A 16,010-nucleotide genomic window follows, 5' to 3' on the forward strand; every position below is an offset into this window, starting at 1 on the left:
ATTAGAATCAACACACGTACAAAGTCTAAGACTCTGTCCAGTTACAGTAAAAACCTAGAAGTCAGGCTCGATTGTGAGGCACAAACTGGGATCAAGGAAAACTTGAGAGACCCTTTCAGGGATCACGAGATGTCGGGTTGGTGTGAAGATCAAGTCAGCAGCCACTCCAGTCCAGAACAGCAGCATGCACACCCTGCTTTGCTCTGCTCTGCTGTTCAACTACATTGAGCTGGATGGAAGCATTTGACCCTAAACAGAACTTCCCTATCTCAGCCCACGGTCTGGCCCACACCATCTTTAGGTGGGTAAGGGAAGGTGGATGAGGCCATGCTCTGATTAAAAAGAAAAAAAGACAGCTGTATTAAAAGGGGCACATCCTCCCCGCTATGCCATCTCCCGTCTGTCTGGCTCCACCAGAGGTGAACAGGACCAAGAGGGAGTGTGCAGGGGAGACCAGACAGCAGAGCAGTGGTGATGAACGTGCCGGGACAGCACACGTACCTAAAAACCAGGGTTAACAGAAAGTCAGTACGCTTACCATTTGTCTGCAATGATCTTGCCAGCATGTGTTAATCTTCTTTAAAAATAAAACACTATCTAGTGAGTCTGTGCAGATCTGCTAAGGAAAACATGACAAATGCCGGCCAGTTTAGTCACTGCAGTTCTAACTTCTTCACTGCCACCCTTGACACACAACACTGCCCACCACTCGGTTGTCACAAGACCAGAGACGCGGGTTTTCTCCATCCCTGCATCTCACCCTGCATTCATGATAAACGCAGCTGCACGCCCCTGCCCTTCCCAAGTCCCTTGAGGAGCCTGCTGGCTGAACTAAGGCCCAGGTCACAGGCTTCCGGGCGGTTGGACCTAGGGTCCTCTCCCAGAGGACAGAGGGGCCGATCGTGAGCCAGGCGGTGCCAGTGGTGGGGAAGCAGGCCGACCGTTCATAGCACCAGGGGACGGGCAGCTGCAGGGAGGTGGCTGAAGTCTAACTTTAACTTACAGCCTCAGCAAGAACGGACGGGAAATCCCATTCATGCACCAAATTAGGAACGCTCTCAGCTTGATAATTAGAATATGTTTTTTAAGAAAGGCTCAAAATATTGCTTATAGGAAAAAGAAACCCCATTATGGGCTCTCAGAGCAAACCACGACCAAATGCCTGGAGCATGGCCGTCACAGGTTTGTGCAAAGTCATGGTCCTAAATGTCTGCCTGCTGCCTCGTGGCTTACGAAGCACCTTTCACACGTGTGCTCAGTCAGTCTCCCCAGCTGCGTGCAGACGGCGCTCCATCTGGGCAGATCAACAAAGTAGCTGCTCAGGTGGAAGGCCCTGCGTCTCCTAGGCTTCCGTCCCTTTGGTCCTAGCTCTAGGACGCTGGGCCAGCGACAAGCTTCCCTTGTCCGCTTCCCCAGAACGGGTGTGAGGTTAGATGTAAAATCCACAGCACAGAGGAGAAAAAGCCCACGGCCAGCGTGTGACGTGTCAAAGCAGACAGGCATCGGAGTCTTCTGCTGGCGGGGAGGTGTGCGGAGGGAGGGACGCAGCCAGCACCTACAGAAGGTCGAGGGCCACGGGGGACCGACGGGCACATCTGCACCCTATCACACCAGTGAGGCGAGCTGACCACAACCACAGTGGTCCTGGCCAAACATCTTCTTTTCTCTTGAGGCTTTGCTAATAAATTAAAAATAGTAAATCCCAACAAAGACCTACTAGTTCAATGGTTAACACATTATTCTCCAAGAAGTATTTTACAATTGCTCAAATTTATAGTGGCCTATGGTATTAGAACCTTATACAAATAGTCTGAAAAAACAAGGACTGAGTCACAATCACATCTAGACAGGTGCCACTGCAGTGGGGACCCAGCAGCCCTGGCACCTGGTGCTGGGCACAAGCCACTCAGTGTGGCCGATACCCCGGCCAGCCTCCACGGGCCGTCTGCACCAGCTGGGGGCCAGGTGTCGCTGAGGGCGCCCAGGGTGAGACGCACAGCAGCCGATCCGACCGCCGCGGACAGGCCAGGTGCTGTAACTGAGCAAGCGGCACCCTGCCTCGTGCAGGGTCTCCTTGGGAGGGACGGGCCCCATGTGCAGAGCTCACTAATGAGAGATGCTGCTCCTCAAACAGCTGGGTGAAGTAACTTCTGGCCACTCCCACAGAAAACAGCACAGAATGCTCAGCTGGGCCACACAAGGGGGCACGCGTGGAGCTCCAGCCCTCCATGAATCAAAACCTAGAGCCTCACGTGAGCACCGCTGGGGGGGCACGCGTGGAGCTCCAGCCCTCCATGAATCAAAACCTAGAGCCTCACGTGAGCACCGCTGGGGGGGCACGCCACGCAGCCATGCTGCGAGCTGGTCCAAGAGCTTGCACGTCACAGGTTCCCCACACCGTCTGCTCCTGTCTGGAGAAGGTTTAAGCAGCCTACTGAGAGGAGTCAGACAAATCTTCAGATAGCAAACAAATACCCAGTGGCAACACGCTAATACACCGTGGAAAAAACTACGTCTACCTGTGACTGCAAAGATTAAACAAAGAGAAGAAAGAAACCAGAAAGAGAGTGCTTACGCCGGAGGAGAAAAGTGATAGGTTCTATCTGTGCCACGTTCCTAAAGCAGGCTGTCCTGCTCTGAATGCACAGAGCGCGGGGCAGCTGAGCTGGTCCCGTGGCAGCACACAGAGCAGGACGCTGGCCGTGGCTCCCCGGAGGCGCTCGTGAACTGAGCCCGGGCGCACGGCACGTCCCTCCTGCTGCATCGTCTGACGCCTGGTTCAGGGCACGCAGCAGTGGTGAGGTGCGCGGGGACGGCCCTGGCTTGGGGAAAAGGCCTATCACCGACTGCGGGTAACCTATTTTGAAAGGAGCAGGTGAGCGCAGAACTCATCACACACGTGAACCTCCTGGTCTCCCCGAGCACTCCTCCTGCTGGCCTCAACAGAGCATGAGGAGGGGGACAGTCCTTCAAGCTTGGAAAGCAGCCCCACACGGAAGACAGGAACACCCCAGCCACGAGAGAAGTCCGAGTACGCTTACCCTGGACTATTCCTGCCCCGAGTGTCCAGGTGCCTGCGGCAGCTCTGATGCTGCCCCTCATCAACCCCCTCCTGCAAGCACAACATCTCCTCTGCACGGACTGGCTGCCCTGTCCTCACCACGCAGTCTCAGAAATGCAGACTCTATCTCCTGCCAGCCCCCCCACCTCGGGGTTGAAGCTCTGTCCTCCTGTTTGTTGCCAGGGCCTGGAACGCAGTGGACACTGGCCTCCCTTGCCACCGGTCTCATCCCGCTGGACTCTTGCCCCCCCCCCCCCCCGCGAGGGCTCAGAGACGCGCACAGACTGAAGTCCAAGGCCTGCGGAGTACATACACAGATTCAAATCCAAGCTGCAACCCAGAATTACAGCCTCAAACTCCAGCAGTTCTCCCGGGTTCCAGTCATGCCAAACTGCTCCGGGTCTTCACGAGCACCCCCTTCTGATGGCTCCCTCCCTCTGTGGCCGGCTACACCCTACCCATCCTGTCTGATGGGACTCCGGCATCACCCCCTCTGGGAAGCTCTGCTCCTGATTCTAACATTTGAGCATCTTAGAATTCCAGGTGCCTCCCGCTCATAAAGACGTATAACGTGGCCAAATGTCTTTTTGTCTTTTGTCTTCATTGAAATACACAGTAATTTTTATGGCCGTGGTCTGTCACGGTACCGAGGACACACAGCCACCGTCTTGTACCGTTTGGTGGTGGTCTGGACAGGGAGTGAGGACTTGCTGAATGAGTGACTTCATGGACACATCTGTGTAGCCACAAGGTAGGGTTAGCCGGCAGGAGGGTGAGTTTATCAAGGAATCAGGACGTGGTCTTGGTTAGATTAGGGCTAGATGAGTAATTAACTGCAGCGGCTCTCCCTCACGCGTGCCCGTCTGGGAACGGGAACTTGGGGATCAGCTGGTGGCCTGCAGGAAGCCTGGGCTCTGGTACTCTTCAGACGCCAGCACCCTGACCGTGGCTTCCCGGGCCCGTCGCCCAGCCCCCCGGACTGCCGAGCGGCGGCACTGAGGCGGGAGGGCACGTCTGGGACGTGGCACACTGGCCGTCTTCCAAAGGCCCGGCAGTGTGGTCACCGGTGTCCCGAGGGGCAGAGCTGTGCTTACAGACGCCGAGACGAGACAACCAGAGGGGACCCTGCTCACCCACTTCTGCGGGGACCCCCTGCCCTAAGCCACAGGACCTTCACGGCCCCGGCGAATCCAGAGCTGCGACAGTGGGCGGCAGAGCCGTGGTGGCTGCCTTGAAGGCTTCGACAAGCTCTGAATGCTTCCGTTTCTCAAGGCGAGGCCATGGGACGGAAAGGCTCCTTCAGCTAGAAAAGAAGTCAGAAGTGAACAGGCTGCAACTACCTAAACCCACCAGGGAAGAGCAGTCACAGCAGGTCCCTGCAACAGGAAGCCCACGCAGGAGACGCGTGGAAGGCTGTGATCATGGGAAGGCTGCAGACGTGGGTGGAGGCCAGACTGTAAAGGACTGTCGACAGGATCCAAGGAGCTCCGTTTCCCTGACAGACGCTGGCCCTCGAGGGGGTGCTGGCTAAACCGCCCCCAAGTCCTAGCCTGTAACTCCCTCTCTCGGCCTTGGGAGGGCTGGGAACACGAGGGTCACACCATACAGTTCTGTCTCAGCAGACCAGAGAGGGGCATTTTCCTTCTGGTTCGGATGAAGCAAATAACCATGCTGCCTAAGAAGAGGCCTTGCGGCGAGAAGCCAGGGGCGGCCTCAGGGGCCGAGAGCACCATCCTGCAACGGAGGGAGACCTCTGCACCACTGTGGCGAGCCTGGAAGGCGGCTTCAGGCGAGACCCCAACTGGCTGGCCCCATGCTTTCAGCCAACCAGACGCTGAGCAAAGAACCCACTGAGCCCAGCCGTGGCTCCCTACACACGCGGCTGAGCCTACAAATGGGTGCTGGCTTATATCACCAAGTCAGTGGGTATTCGACACATCAGAGAAAACAGAGAGGGTATTTTTTAACAAGATAAAAGGATGGCAGCATAAAATTAAGACATTTTCCAGAACTTTTCCTAAATACTTTAACCAGACCCAGTAAGTGGACACTCTATTGCTTTAATAAGATGAGTAATTTAAATGTAAAAATTCCACTGAAAAAAAAAATGTTATATTAGATCACATGAAACAAAAGTTAGGTTTTGTATAAATAAATGCGAATTTTGAAAGCTGTTGTTTTAATATTAAGGATACTCATTAGTTCTTTATCCTATTAATGTTCAGTCTCAAAGGATTTAGGTAATGAACAGAAACTCATGAGCCAAAAAAAAGGATATTCTCTAAACTGAAGGATCTGTGCTTGGACATGATCTTCACAGACCTGGCGTAGCTGTTTGTAGAGTGTTGGGGAAACTCTGTGAGAACAGAGATTTTCAACAGCCTAAAAACAAAAGGAACAAGTGAATTATTCACCAGGAATAACAAATTAGGTCTTTAAAAAGCCCTGTGTGTAGACACAGCTAAAATCACCACCATCACAGAAAGGCACCCCCACCCCGGCTTCATACCTACATAACCTACAAAAACACAGTCAGGGTCCAGTGTAAGGTGATTACTGTCTGAACCCCGGGGTCCAGTCAGGGCTTGGTAGGAATGGTAACAACAGTGGATGTGGAACACGGATTTCACAGCATGCCCACAACAGCCACATGGCGTGGCTGCACGTCTGAGCATCCACAACGCAGCAACCTCTCAACCTGGCCACACACCACCATCACCTGGGGACTTCAAAACAAAGCTGGACGCTCCCACTCTTTCCTCTGAGGTGGAGGACACAGGAAAGGTGTGTGATTCTAATGTGCAAGCAGGGCATGAAATCACTCCCCCCGACCCTCGGTGACCACCTCCAAACAGGTGGGGGAGCAGCAGGGCAGTTTCTGCCCATGAGGAGCCAAGGAAAAATCGTGATTGCCCAGGAGACACAGGCTATGTTGTGTTGTTTCCTATTTACCTTTCTCAGGGTACATGTATAATTTACTTCAATTTGTCTTATGTTAACGAAGAAACAAGTTTTTTGGGCAGAAACATTTTCTTAAAATATTTTTACCCACATCAAAAAAAATATTTGTAGATTCTCACCAGTTCTAATAAAATTTTTCAAATTTCATGTACAATACCAGCATCTCATTCAATCCAAATGAGACACTAAAAACAATGTCGTTTTTTCTACTGACTAGTTTTGAACCATTTTAAAAAAAACATTGGGGACACACTGCATAGAAACAGTGTGAATCTAAATCTAACTCAAATACTATATTCCTGAGGAAATAAAGATAACTCAAGTTTTTATAAAGCTGTTCATTGTAGTAATACTTAAAACATTAATAGTCCCCATACTTAATGTTACAAGAACTGCTACATATTAACCTGAGTTAAATAAATACAGTAATCGCTGCTGTGAAATGCACCCATGTTTACAAAGGCTAAAGGAGAACCGGCAAGGATGACATTAAAAAGGACAACTTGTTTTTTAGCAGGTTTATTATCAGTGTACCACCACCACCATAGGAAAGGCCCTATTTTGTCTTGCTCTAGAAATAAAGGCTCGTCTACATTGTGCTGAAATCCCTGATTTCTTTCTCAAACTTTGCAATTCCTTCACTTTGTAGTCCTGTCTTTGTAATTCAGAGATCTATCCTTTTCCTTCTTAAGAAACCCAAGATAACCTGATGACAAATGCTTTTGCTCCAGTAAGTTAGTCATTAGGGGATCCCAAAAACATAATTATCATGAAATGTTTTTAATGTAATACACAAAGAAAACTATCTTCTTTGGTAAAAATCAAGATAAGCTTAGTATGTCCTTCATAGAACAACATCTCACTGAAGGAACCACTTTGCTCTAATTCCTGAAGCGGGAGTCAATGTCCTCAAAACAGTCTTTCCCCAGTTGTGACATGCTGTCACTGTTGATTTTAGAACCCTGTTTCTCATCCTATTTGGACATACTGTTTACCCGAAGCACACAGATTTATTTTGTATTTAAGACTGAGAATTTGGGGGCCTCTTACCACCACCAGGCAAACCCAGAGGAGCCAGGTTTGCCATGGGCGCTGTCCCTTCTCCGAGTCTTTGCTGAGTCACTGCTGGCGTCTTCATATTACAGGCACCACAGAGGGGCCGCCCCGCTCTCTCAGGGCCCCGGCCAACTTCTCTGTTACAGGAGCTCCACCACATAGAAGCCCCCCGCCCCAGAGGAAGTTTGCGAGATTTAACTAGTACTTTGGGATTTAGAAATGCCTTCTCTGGACTATAAAGTACTGAATCTGACCTGTATGGGGAGGATGCCTTTCACATTCGCCACGCACCACTCCTATTTTCAAGAGTCCTAACAGAGAAGAGGAATGTAACTAATCCAATGATTAGAGGCGGGCCAGCAGCACCTGTGTCAGGATAAAGGCGTCTTCCTTGCTCCCACTTAGCCGTGGTGGAAACTGCTTGTCTGAACCGCCCACAGCTCGGCTCTCTAATCTGAGTCGGCCAGGCCTCCACACCCAAGCCCTCCAGGCTGTTGTCTGTGTTAGCACAGCCCAGCGTGGCAGCCATCAAATGCCTGTTTATTTGCAGGGCCAAGCCCTCAGCCCTGAGCGCACTTGTCCCCTGGGGGCGGAACACCCAACAGGGTGTTAAAGTGAGCTGTGGGGTGGGGAGAAAGCACAGCATCGATGAAATGAGGGTACGTGGTTCTGGAAGATGATGTTTCACATAAAGGCCTTGAGGGCCAAAGCTAAGATTAGAGAGACAAAAGAGTAAAAGGAGCCATAGCGTGAGAAATCATAAAGGAGAAAAGCAGGCTGGCACTAACAACTATTTATGTAGATGAAGGGAAAATGAGAACTAACCCCCAGCTCTGGGGAAAATCACACGCCGGGCCAAGCCCTATAAAGAAAGGCGCACTGGCCGGGCCCACCGCAGAGCCCACTTCACAGCGAGACCGGCACATCGCCCTCTGACACACACACACTCGCGCACGCGGGCGCGGCTCAGGGTGGAAGGCGGCAGCGTTACCCCCCGTTAAGCAATCACCAGTCCTGAAGATGGACCCTACTCAATGGCAGGCCCACTGAAAGGTGATGAGCTCACCACTTGGGAAGAAGGCAACGATGGGCTCTATGCCACCAGGTTCCTACCTATAAGAAATGAGTAAAGATCGTAAAAATTCAATCAGAACTCAGATCTGAGTGGATAAATTAAGAGAGGGAAGTCCCATAGAACAAGGGCTTCCAGGAAAACCAGTACCAGTGTGGCCGTATCTACCAGCTCTGACTGCACTGCAAACTCCCCGTCCCAGGTGTCAGACGTAAGCCACCTCCAGAAACGACTGACCCTGGTGAGTGCGGACACCACTGACTTATGAAATCCTTTCTTTTTAAAATTTATTTGATACAGAGAGAGCATGGGCACAAGCAGGGGAAGCAGCAGAGGGAGAGGGAGAAGCAGGCTCCCCACTGAGCAGGGAGCCCGATGCGGGGCTCCATCCCACGACCCTGGGATCATGACCTGAGCTGAAGGCAGACACTTAACGACTGAGCCACCCAGGCGCCCCTATGAAATCCTTTTTTTTTTTTTTTTTTTTTAAAGATTTTATTTATTTATTTGAGACAGAGAGAATGAGAGAGAGAGAGCACATGAGAGGGGGGAGGGTCAGAGGGAGAAGCAGGCTCCCTGCCGAGCAGGGAGCCCGATGCGGGACTCGATCCAGGGACTCCAGGATCATGACCTGAGCCGAAGGCAGTCGCTTAACCAACTGAGCCACCCAGGCACCCTATGAAATCCTTTTTATTAAGCCAAACAGATTTGAGTTTGCAGATTCTCCTGTTTTTTGAAGAACTTATGTATTGAGTTCACTGTTAATTTGTTACTTTCTCAAATTGGTCCATCAAATAATGTGTTTATATGTGTCTACTATCCAGTCCTTTTCACTCTGTCTCATCCATTTGAGCCATTCTATTAATGCATTCAATACCTAAGTCCACATTTTCCTTCAGTAAATTATCACCAGGCAGGAGGATTTCAGAGACATTAGTCCGACTCGAGACAGCACAGCCTTCCTCAGAACAGCAAGTCCCCCATGACAGCTCTGTTTCTGGGCATCAAAACTGCCTGAAATCAACATTAGCCCTTCTCTGAAACCCTTCTCGAAAATGCAGTCTTTAGTTTTCTGTTGTTTCATCAGGCTGACAAACAGGACTAAAACGTATAGACTGGAGACACACAAGATAAACTTTCTTCTGCAGGTAGTGATTACAGGTCTAAACTCAGGTCTTTAAAAACAGACTGAAAAGATCTATGCATTCAAAATATTCTCCTCCCAGCGCTGTAGGAGGGAAGTGACTGCGGACGGTGCATGTGTGTGTTTGTGAAGACTTTCCCATCACCACACTTTGAACCTCCCTCTTCACTGAACAGAGGGACAGGCAAACACAGGCAGACTATAGCATACACACGGGGTGCTAGGTAGGCCTCCTACAGGGTCTATCTGGGTAAGGGATGCCCTGATGGGGAGAGAACTCCACTTTGGGAAAACTAATAAACATCAAAACATCCTGAAAATTTCCTCCAAAAAAAAAAAAACCCAAAATAACTTTCATACTTTGGTAAGAATGGTTACTTTCACGTGAGATTCTTCGGCCAAGTATATACCACACCACCTCAGCAAAAACAGACTTTATTTTGAAACAACAGGTCAAATGCACTGCCTACTTCATCACAGATCAGGATAATACAAGCGGTCAATGACTACACAATGACGTCACTTACTATTTCTGTCCCATTTGCTTCCAAAAGATCTGAGCAGCTCATTCCATAGCCCTGTACTTGAACTCCCTGGGGAACATCTCTGTGAGTGGCCAGGAGCCTGCCTGTGCCCATGTCCCTTTGTAAGTCAATCAACTGATCCCCAGTGGGCTCTCTTGCGGTGCCTCCTAGAATGTGTAATCCCATTTTGAGGGTAAGCACCTCTGGCCCTCAGGGTCTCAAGACATGCACACGGACACCCAGGGCGTTTACAATAATATCTATGGCGACCATCACAACACATCCTGCTGGGTAAAAGGTACGGCAAGGTCATTCTACCAAGAAAAATAATGGGTCATCAATACCAGATAGTCAAATCTCCAGGAAAAGAGGAATAAGAAGCCCTACCTGCAAGGTATAATATTTTATTAAACTAAAAACCTATGAATTTAGACATTTGACAGGACTCCTACTTCTGGTCAAGATGAAATAAAGAGACTAGGCTAGCCCTTCTGCCTGAATTTACCAAAAACCACACAAAATATATGAGGGGCACCTGTGTGGCTCAGTCAGTTAAGGGTTCAACTCTTGATTTCAGCTCAGGTCATGACCTCAGGGTTGTGAGATTGAGCCCAGTGTTGGGCTCTGTGCTGGGCGTGGAGTCTGCTTTGCTTAAGATTCTCTCCCTCCCTGGGCGCCTGGGTGGCTCAGTTGGTTAAGCGACTGCCTTTGGCTCAGGTCATGATCCTGGAGTCCTGGGATCGAGTCCCGCATCAGGCTCCCTGCTCAGCGGGGAGTCTGCTTCTCCCTCTGACCCTCCTCCCTCTCCTGCTCTCTGTCTCTCATTCTCTCTCTCTCAAATAAATAAATAAAATCTTTAAAAAAAAGAAAAAAAAAAAGAAAAGATTCTCTCCCTCCCTCTCTTTTTGCCCCATTCTGCCACCGCCCTGCCCTCTCTCTCAAAAAACAAAACAAAACAAAACAAAACTGAAACACCAGTTTTCAAAGCACTGCACATTGGCCTATGACAGACAGTGATCTCTGGGAGGTGGAAAACAAGCCCCAACACTCTGACTTCCTACATCCCTGTTTCCAGGCTGCGGAGCAGGTGCCGTGAGCTGAGGCTTCAGTCTCCAAGACGAAGGCCCAGAGGGAAGAGATCCGGCCAGAGAGGAGCCTGGAGATGAGCAGAGACCTCAAGTGTCTCCCTGAGGATTCAGCAGAGCACTGACCAGGACCTCTGTGTGAAGAAACTCAAGTTTAGAGACAACAGTGTCTGGTACCCAGAGGGGACCTGGAATAACACCTCCCCCCACATGCCAGAGTGGAAAATCACAAGATACTAGGCACTGAGTACTCATCCAGGAAGGTTTTGCCCAGCCGTGGGGCAATTAGCCTTGGACAAAATACTGCTCTAGTCCTGCCTAGCAAATCTTAATAGTAAGACTCTAAAAGATCAAACTGCTTCCAAATAATTTAATAGGTCTGCAGTGAAGCTCAGAATATTTACAGATACACAAAAATATCACACTAATGAAAATTCACAATGTCTGACAATCAAAGATTATCTGACATGCAAAAAAGAAGAAAAACACAACCCTTAGTGGGGAGGAAAAGCAGTCAAAAGCGGCCTGGAACTGACACTAAAACAGCTTTTCTAAGTCTATTCTCCATGTTCAGAAGTTACCTAGCGACAGGGAAGGTACAGGAAACATTCAGAGTGAGCACCTGGAGAGAAAAACCAATGCACGAGACAAAAATTTCACCAGATGGCAGTCCTGGCAGATTAGACGTTGCTGAAGATTAGTGACCCTGAAGACACGAGTGACCTGAATAGTTCTATAGCCACTAAAGAAATGTGTAGTTTACGAGCTCCCCACTAAGACAGCCGACATTAACGATTCACTAGGAATTCTCTCAAACACTTAAAAAAAAAAAAAAAGAATTGGTATTTTTTCCTTAAGATTTTATTTATTTATTTGACAGAGAGAGAGACAGCGAGAGCAGGAACACAAGCAGGGGGAGTGGGAGAGGGAGAAGCAGGCCTCCCGCCGAGGAGGGAGCCCGATGTGGGACTCGATCCCAGAACCCTGGGATCATGACCTGAGCTGAAGGCCGACGCTTAACGACTGAGCCACCCAGGCGCCCCGAAAAAATACCAATTCTATACAAAGTCTTATAGAAAACGAAATGGAGGGAATATTTGCAACTCTGAAACCAAATGCAGACAAATATAGTACAAAAAAACAACACAGCACTATCTTCTGTGATCAGAGATGTAAAAACTAATGAAATATTAGCAAAACAAATCCAACAATATATATAAAAAATAATACACCACTACCAAGTCAGATTTATCCGATGTCTGCAGGATGGTCTTACCATCTGAAAAGTCAATCAATGCAATAAACTGAAAAAACAAGAGTCGTATGATCATCTCAACAGTCATAGAAGAATTCATCAAAATCCAACAGGTACTTCTGGTAATTTTTCAGCAAACTAGGAAAGAAAGGAGCTCCCTCAACCTGACAATGGGTATTTTTGAGAAAACCACACCTAACACCATACTCAATGACAAAAGACTCTTCCCACAAGGAACAGCCGCCAAACAAGGGCGTCTGCTTTTACCACTTCTACTCACCATCATTCTGAAGGTTCTGAACGGGGCACGGAGGTAAGAGAAAGAAATAAAAGGCATGCCGATTAGAAAGGGAGAAACGAAACCATCTCTGTTCATAGGCAACATGACTGTCTATGTAGAAAATCTGATGGAATCTACAAAAAGCTACTAGAAGTGAAGTTAGCAAGAGAGCATACTAGAGCGATACATAAATAATCCTACTTCTAAATACTAGCATAAACCAGAAACTAAGTTATACTACTACTTATAACACCACCAAAAATATCAAACGCTTATGGGTACATTTCACAGAAGATGTACAAGACTTATATACTGGAACTAGAAATAAGTAAAAATCAAGGAAGACTAAACAGAGCTGTGCCTTGTAATCAGCTGGTAGGCGTGGAACCATCAAGACATCAACGTTCCTCACACTGATTGAGAATTTGACACAACCCTAATCAAAATCCTAGTAGACATTTTTGTGGAAATTGGCAGTCTAAAATTCATATGGAAATACAGAGGACCACTACACATGCACTCAAGTGGCTAAAACTAAAAAAAAAAATCTGATAATACCAAGCGTTAGCAAGAACATAGAAAAACTGGAGCTCTCACACACTGCTGGTACGGATAGAAAATGGTATAGCCATTTTGAAAACAGAAAATGTCCTAAAAAGTTAAATACACACTTCCCTTATGACTCTGAGACTCTACTTCTAGATATTTACCTAAGAGGGATGGAACACGTTTCCACACGAGATTTAGGCGTTAACATTCATAACAGCTTGATTCATAATAAGCCCTAACTGGAAACCCAAATGTCCCTTACCCTGGTGAAAGGTGGCACCCATTCTCCCCAGCAACAAACAAACAAATTACTGTCACGCAGTAGGCCTGAGCGAAAGACGCCAGGTACAAACAACTGCAGGATATGGGTTCCACTGATGAGACTCTAGAACCGGCAGAATGTACCAACAGAAAGGACATCAGTGATCTGCAAGGATGGGGTCAGGGGAGAGGAACAGACTCCTTGAAGTGATGTAAATCTTCTGTATTTTATTGTGGTGATGGTTATTTATACCTCAATATAAAACTTATTGAAGTACATGTTATATATATGTTATACCTTAAAAAGTTGATCAAAAAACATAATAAACTCACACAAACTTAATACAAAGAGGGCATGTATGTCCATCAAACTGTCAATAGTGGTCTTCCTTGGGTGGTGGGAGTATAGGTGGTTTTAATTTTCCCCTTTGTAATTTTTTGTAATCTCCACAATTTTTATAACATAAACACTTTTAGGCAAACAAAAAATTTTTACTTCAAGTCTCTTCATAGAAATTGTGGTATCATATTGTTACCTAAAACATAGGTGATAGACTAATTAATGAATGCTATTCTTGAAAAATAAGACCAGGAAAAGCCAGTCTGCTGATAAACAGAATATGCAAAGTAATATTTACTTATGACCATTTATGTTAGAAATGGAACATCTTTAAATTAAACGTAACAAAATCTGTTTGCATATCTTAATTGCAATAATCACAAAACAAAATGAAGAGAAAAAACCTATGTTAACAAGTAAAACCGTAGTAAGTGTCGTACATAACACAACGTAATTATAATAGTAATTTGTTGCATTATTTGGAAAATGATGAGAGTCATGTGGCTACCAGAAATGTATCTTTCTCCTGTAATGAGATAACTTTAAATATCTTTCCCGGTAGCATGAGCCCGAAAAATAAAAATCCCACAACCACCAGAAAACAAACACACTCAATGACTTGGGGGACAGGTGTCATAGGACTCCCACTCCTCTTGTAGGAGCGAGTCTCGCATTTCTAGGACATCCTTCACTACCGGCTCTGAAACAACACCGAGGACCACACCAGCCACGTCTGTGTAGCCTCCACTGGAGTCGGGTAACTTACTCACACGTTACATCCAGGCACCCGAGTAAGGGAGTGGACACGACACCAGCCCTCAAGTCCTGCAGTTCTACGAGCATTCCGCATTCGGGTCCCAGGGCGAACCCCAACGAGGTCTACCTTCCGCCACGGGCGGAGCCTCACCTGGTACAGCTCCTCCAGGTTGTATCTGATGGAGGTGCTACTTTGTATGGCTTTCACCGCCTCGTGAAGCTTCTGCCAGGTGTCCTGAGTGTAGTTGTCGGGCAATTTAGGTCTGTCTGTGAATCCAGATAGCACCAGTGAGGAAGAGCACCCACACGACATCAGACCGACTTTAAGAAACACTCCACAGAAAGCACTTAAAAGGCACACAGGGAAGGAACACAGAAACGAGCTTTTCCCAGCATCGTATTTATCGCCGTCTTGGGTTACAGACTCCGCAGCCGAACCATCTGTTTCGCTGAAGGCGCTTAGTACCGAGAGGAGGGAAACACAGGTGCACAGATCTGCGTCTCACTCCGCAAGTCGACCTCGTGAACGTCTGGGTGGCACCAGTCACCGCGGGGCCGGGACAGCGGGTGGAAAGTGCAGGAAGGCCCGTTACACACGACGAGCTCGGGAGCGGCTCCGGTCCCGGCTCAAGGACGCGGCCGCGCTGCCCGCCGCCCACCGACTCCGGAGGCAGGGGAGCCCCTGCGCGGGCCCGAGGACCCCCACTGCTCCCCCCGGGACCGGCACTTCCGGCGGCCGGGGACCCCCCCGCTCCCCGGGACCTGCACTTCCGGCGGCCGGGGACCCCCGCTCCCCGGGACCGGCACTTCCGGCGGCCGGGGATCCCCGCTCCCCGGACCCCCGGCACCCCAAGACCGGCACTTCCGGCGGCCGGGGATCCCCGCTCCCGGGACCCCTGCTCCCCGCCGCTCCCCGGGACGGGCACTTCCGGCGGCCCGGGATCCCCGCTACCGGGACCCCAGCTGCCCCGGACGGGCACTTCCGGCGGCCGGGGACCCCCCCCTCCCCGAGACCCCCGCTCCCCACCGCTCCCAGGGACCCTGGCTCCCCGCCGCCCCCAGGACGCGCACTTCCGGCGGCTGGGGGCGCGGACCCCGCCCCGGCCGCCCGCCCCGCACCCACCTCGGAAATTCTTGATCACTAGTTTCTTGGAGCCGCCGCCGCCGCTGCCGCCGCCGGGCTTGGAGGAGACGGCGGCCGCGGCGAGGGACGCGGGTTTGGTGAGGCCGTTGGTGTGCCCGACGAGCGCCGACAGGGCGCCTTTCCTGGGGGTCTCGTCGGCCATGGCTGCGGCCGGGAAGCAGCGGGCGCCCCGCCCCGTCCCGCCTCCCCGGCCGCGCGGGCGGGCGGGCCTCGCGTCAGCGCCGCCCCGGCCGCCCAACCGCCGCCCCGCCGGCCCGGCGCGACCCCGACCCCGGCCTGACCCCGACCCCGCCCCGGGCCGCCGGGCGGCCGCCGCGCTCCGTGTGGAACTTGCAACGGTCGAGGGGGGGCGGCGGGGCGCAAGCCCGGTCAGCCCCGGGGGCCCAGCGTGCCCCGGGCGAGCCCGAGCACCCAAGTGGCGCGAACGAGGCGTCCTCGCCGAGGGACGGCGGCGAATCGTAGCGCAGACACCAGCCTTTCTCAGCCTGGGCGCGCCGGCGTGCCGGCCCGGGGCGCACGCTC

General features: G+C 50.2%; 1 protein-coding gene and 1 long non-coding RNA gene across 6 annotated transcripts in view; both read right to left on the reverse strand.

Moving 5' to 3' along the window:
• Positions 1-15,879, reverse strand: part of CUL4A (cullin 4A) — a 44,939-nt gene extending 29,060 nt beyond the window's left edge. For 2 of the 5 annotated variants that reach the window (XM_078070065.1, XM_078070066.1), the window contains exons 1-4: positions 15,468-15,879; positions 14,496-14,611; positions 5,339-5,443; positions 539-607 (exon numbers count right to left, since the gene is read on the reverse strand). In XM_078070065.1, coding sequence (XP_077926191.1) covers positions 539-607; positions 5,339-5,443; positions 14,496-14,611; positions 15,468-15,630 — 453 coding nt within the window. In that variant the 5' untranslated portion in view covers positions 15,631-15,879. Of the gene's footprint in view, positions 1-538; positions 608-5,256; positions 5,444-14,495; positions 14,875-15,467 lie in introns of those variants that run through there. The other 3 variants (XM_078070063.1, XM_078070064.1, XM_036071384.2) reach the window with 3 other exon arrangements.
• Positions 1,068-5,247, reverse strand: LOC118522388 (uncharacterized). Its single transcript, XR_004910602.2, has 2 exons — positions 2,307-5,247; positions 1,068-2,240 (listed from the first exon to the last, which is right to left on the reverse strand). It is a non-coding gene; the product is annotated as an uncharacterized LOC118522388 (long non-coding RNA).
• Positions 15,880-16,010: the final 131 nt, after the last annotated feature.

The sequence above is a fragment of the Halichoerus grypus genome, chromosome 4 (assembly GCF_964656455.1).
Source record: "Halichoerus grypus chromosome 4, mHalGry1.hap1.1, whole genome shotgun sequence".
In the NCBI taxonomy this organism is placed as follows: Eukaryota; Metazoa; Chordata; class Mammalia; order Carnivora; family Phocidae; genus Halichoerus; species Halichoerus grypus.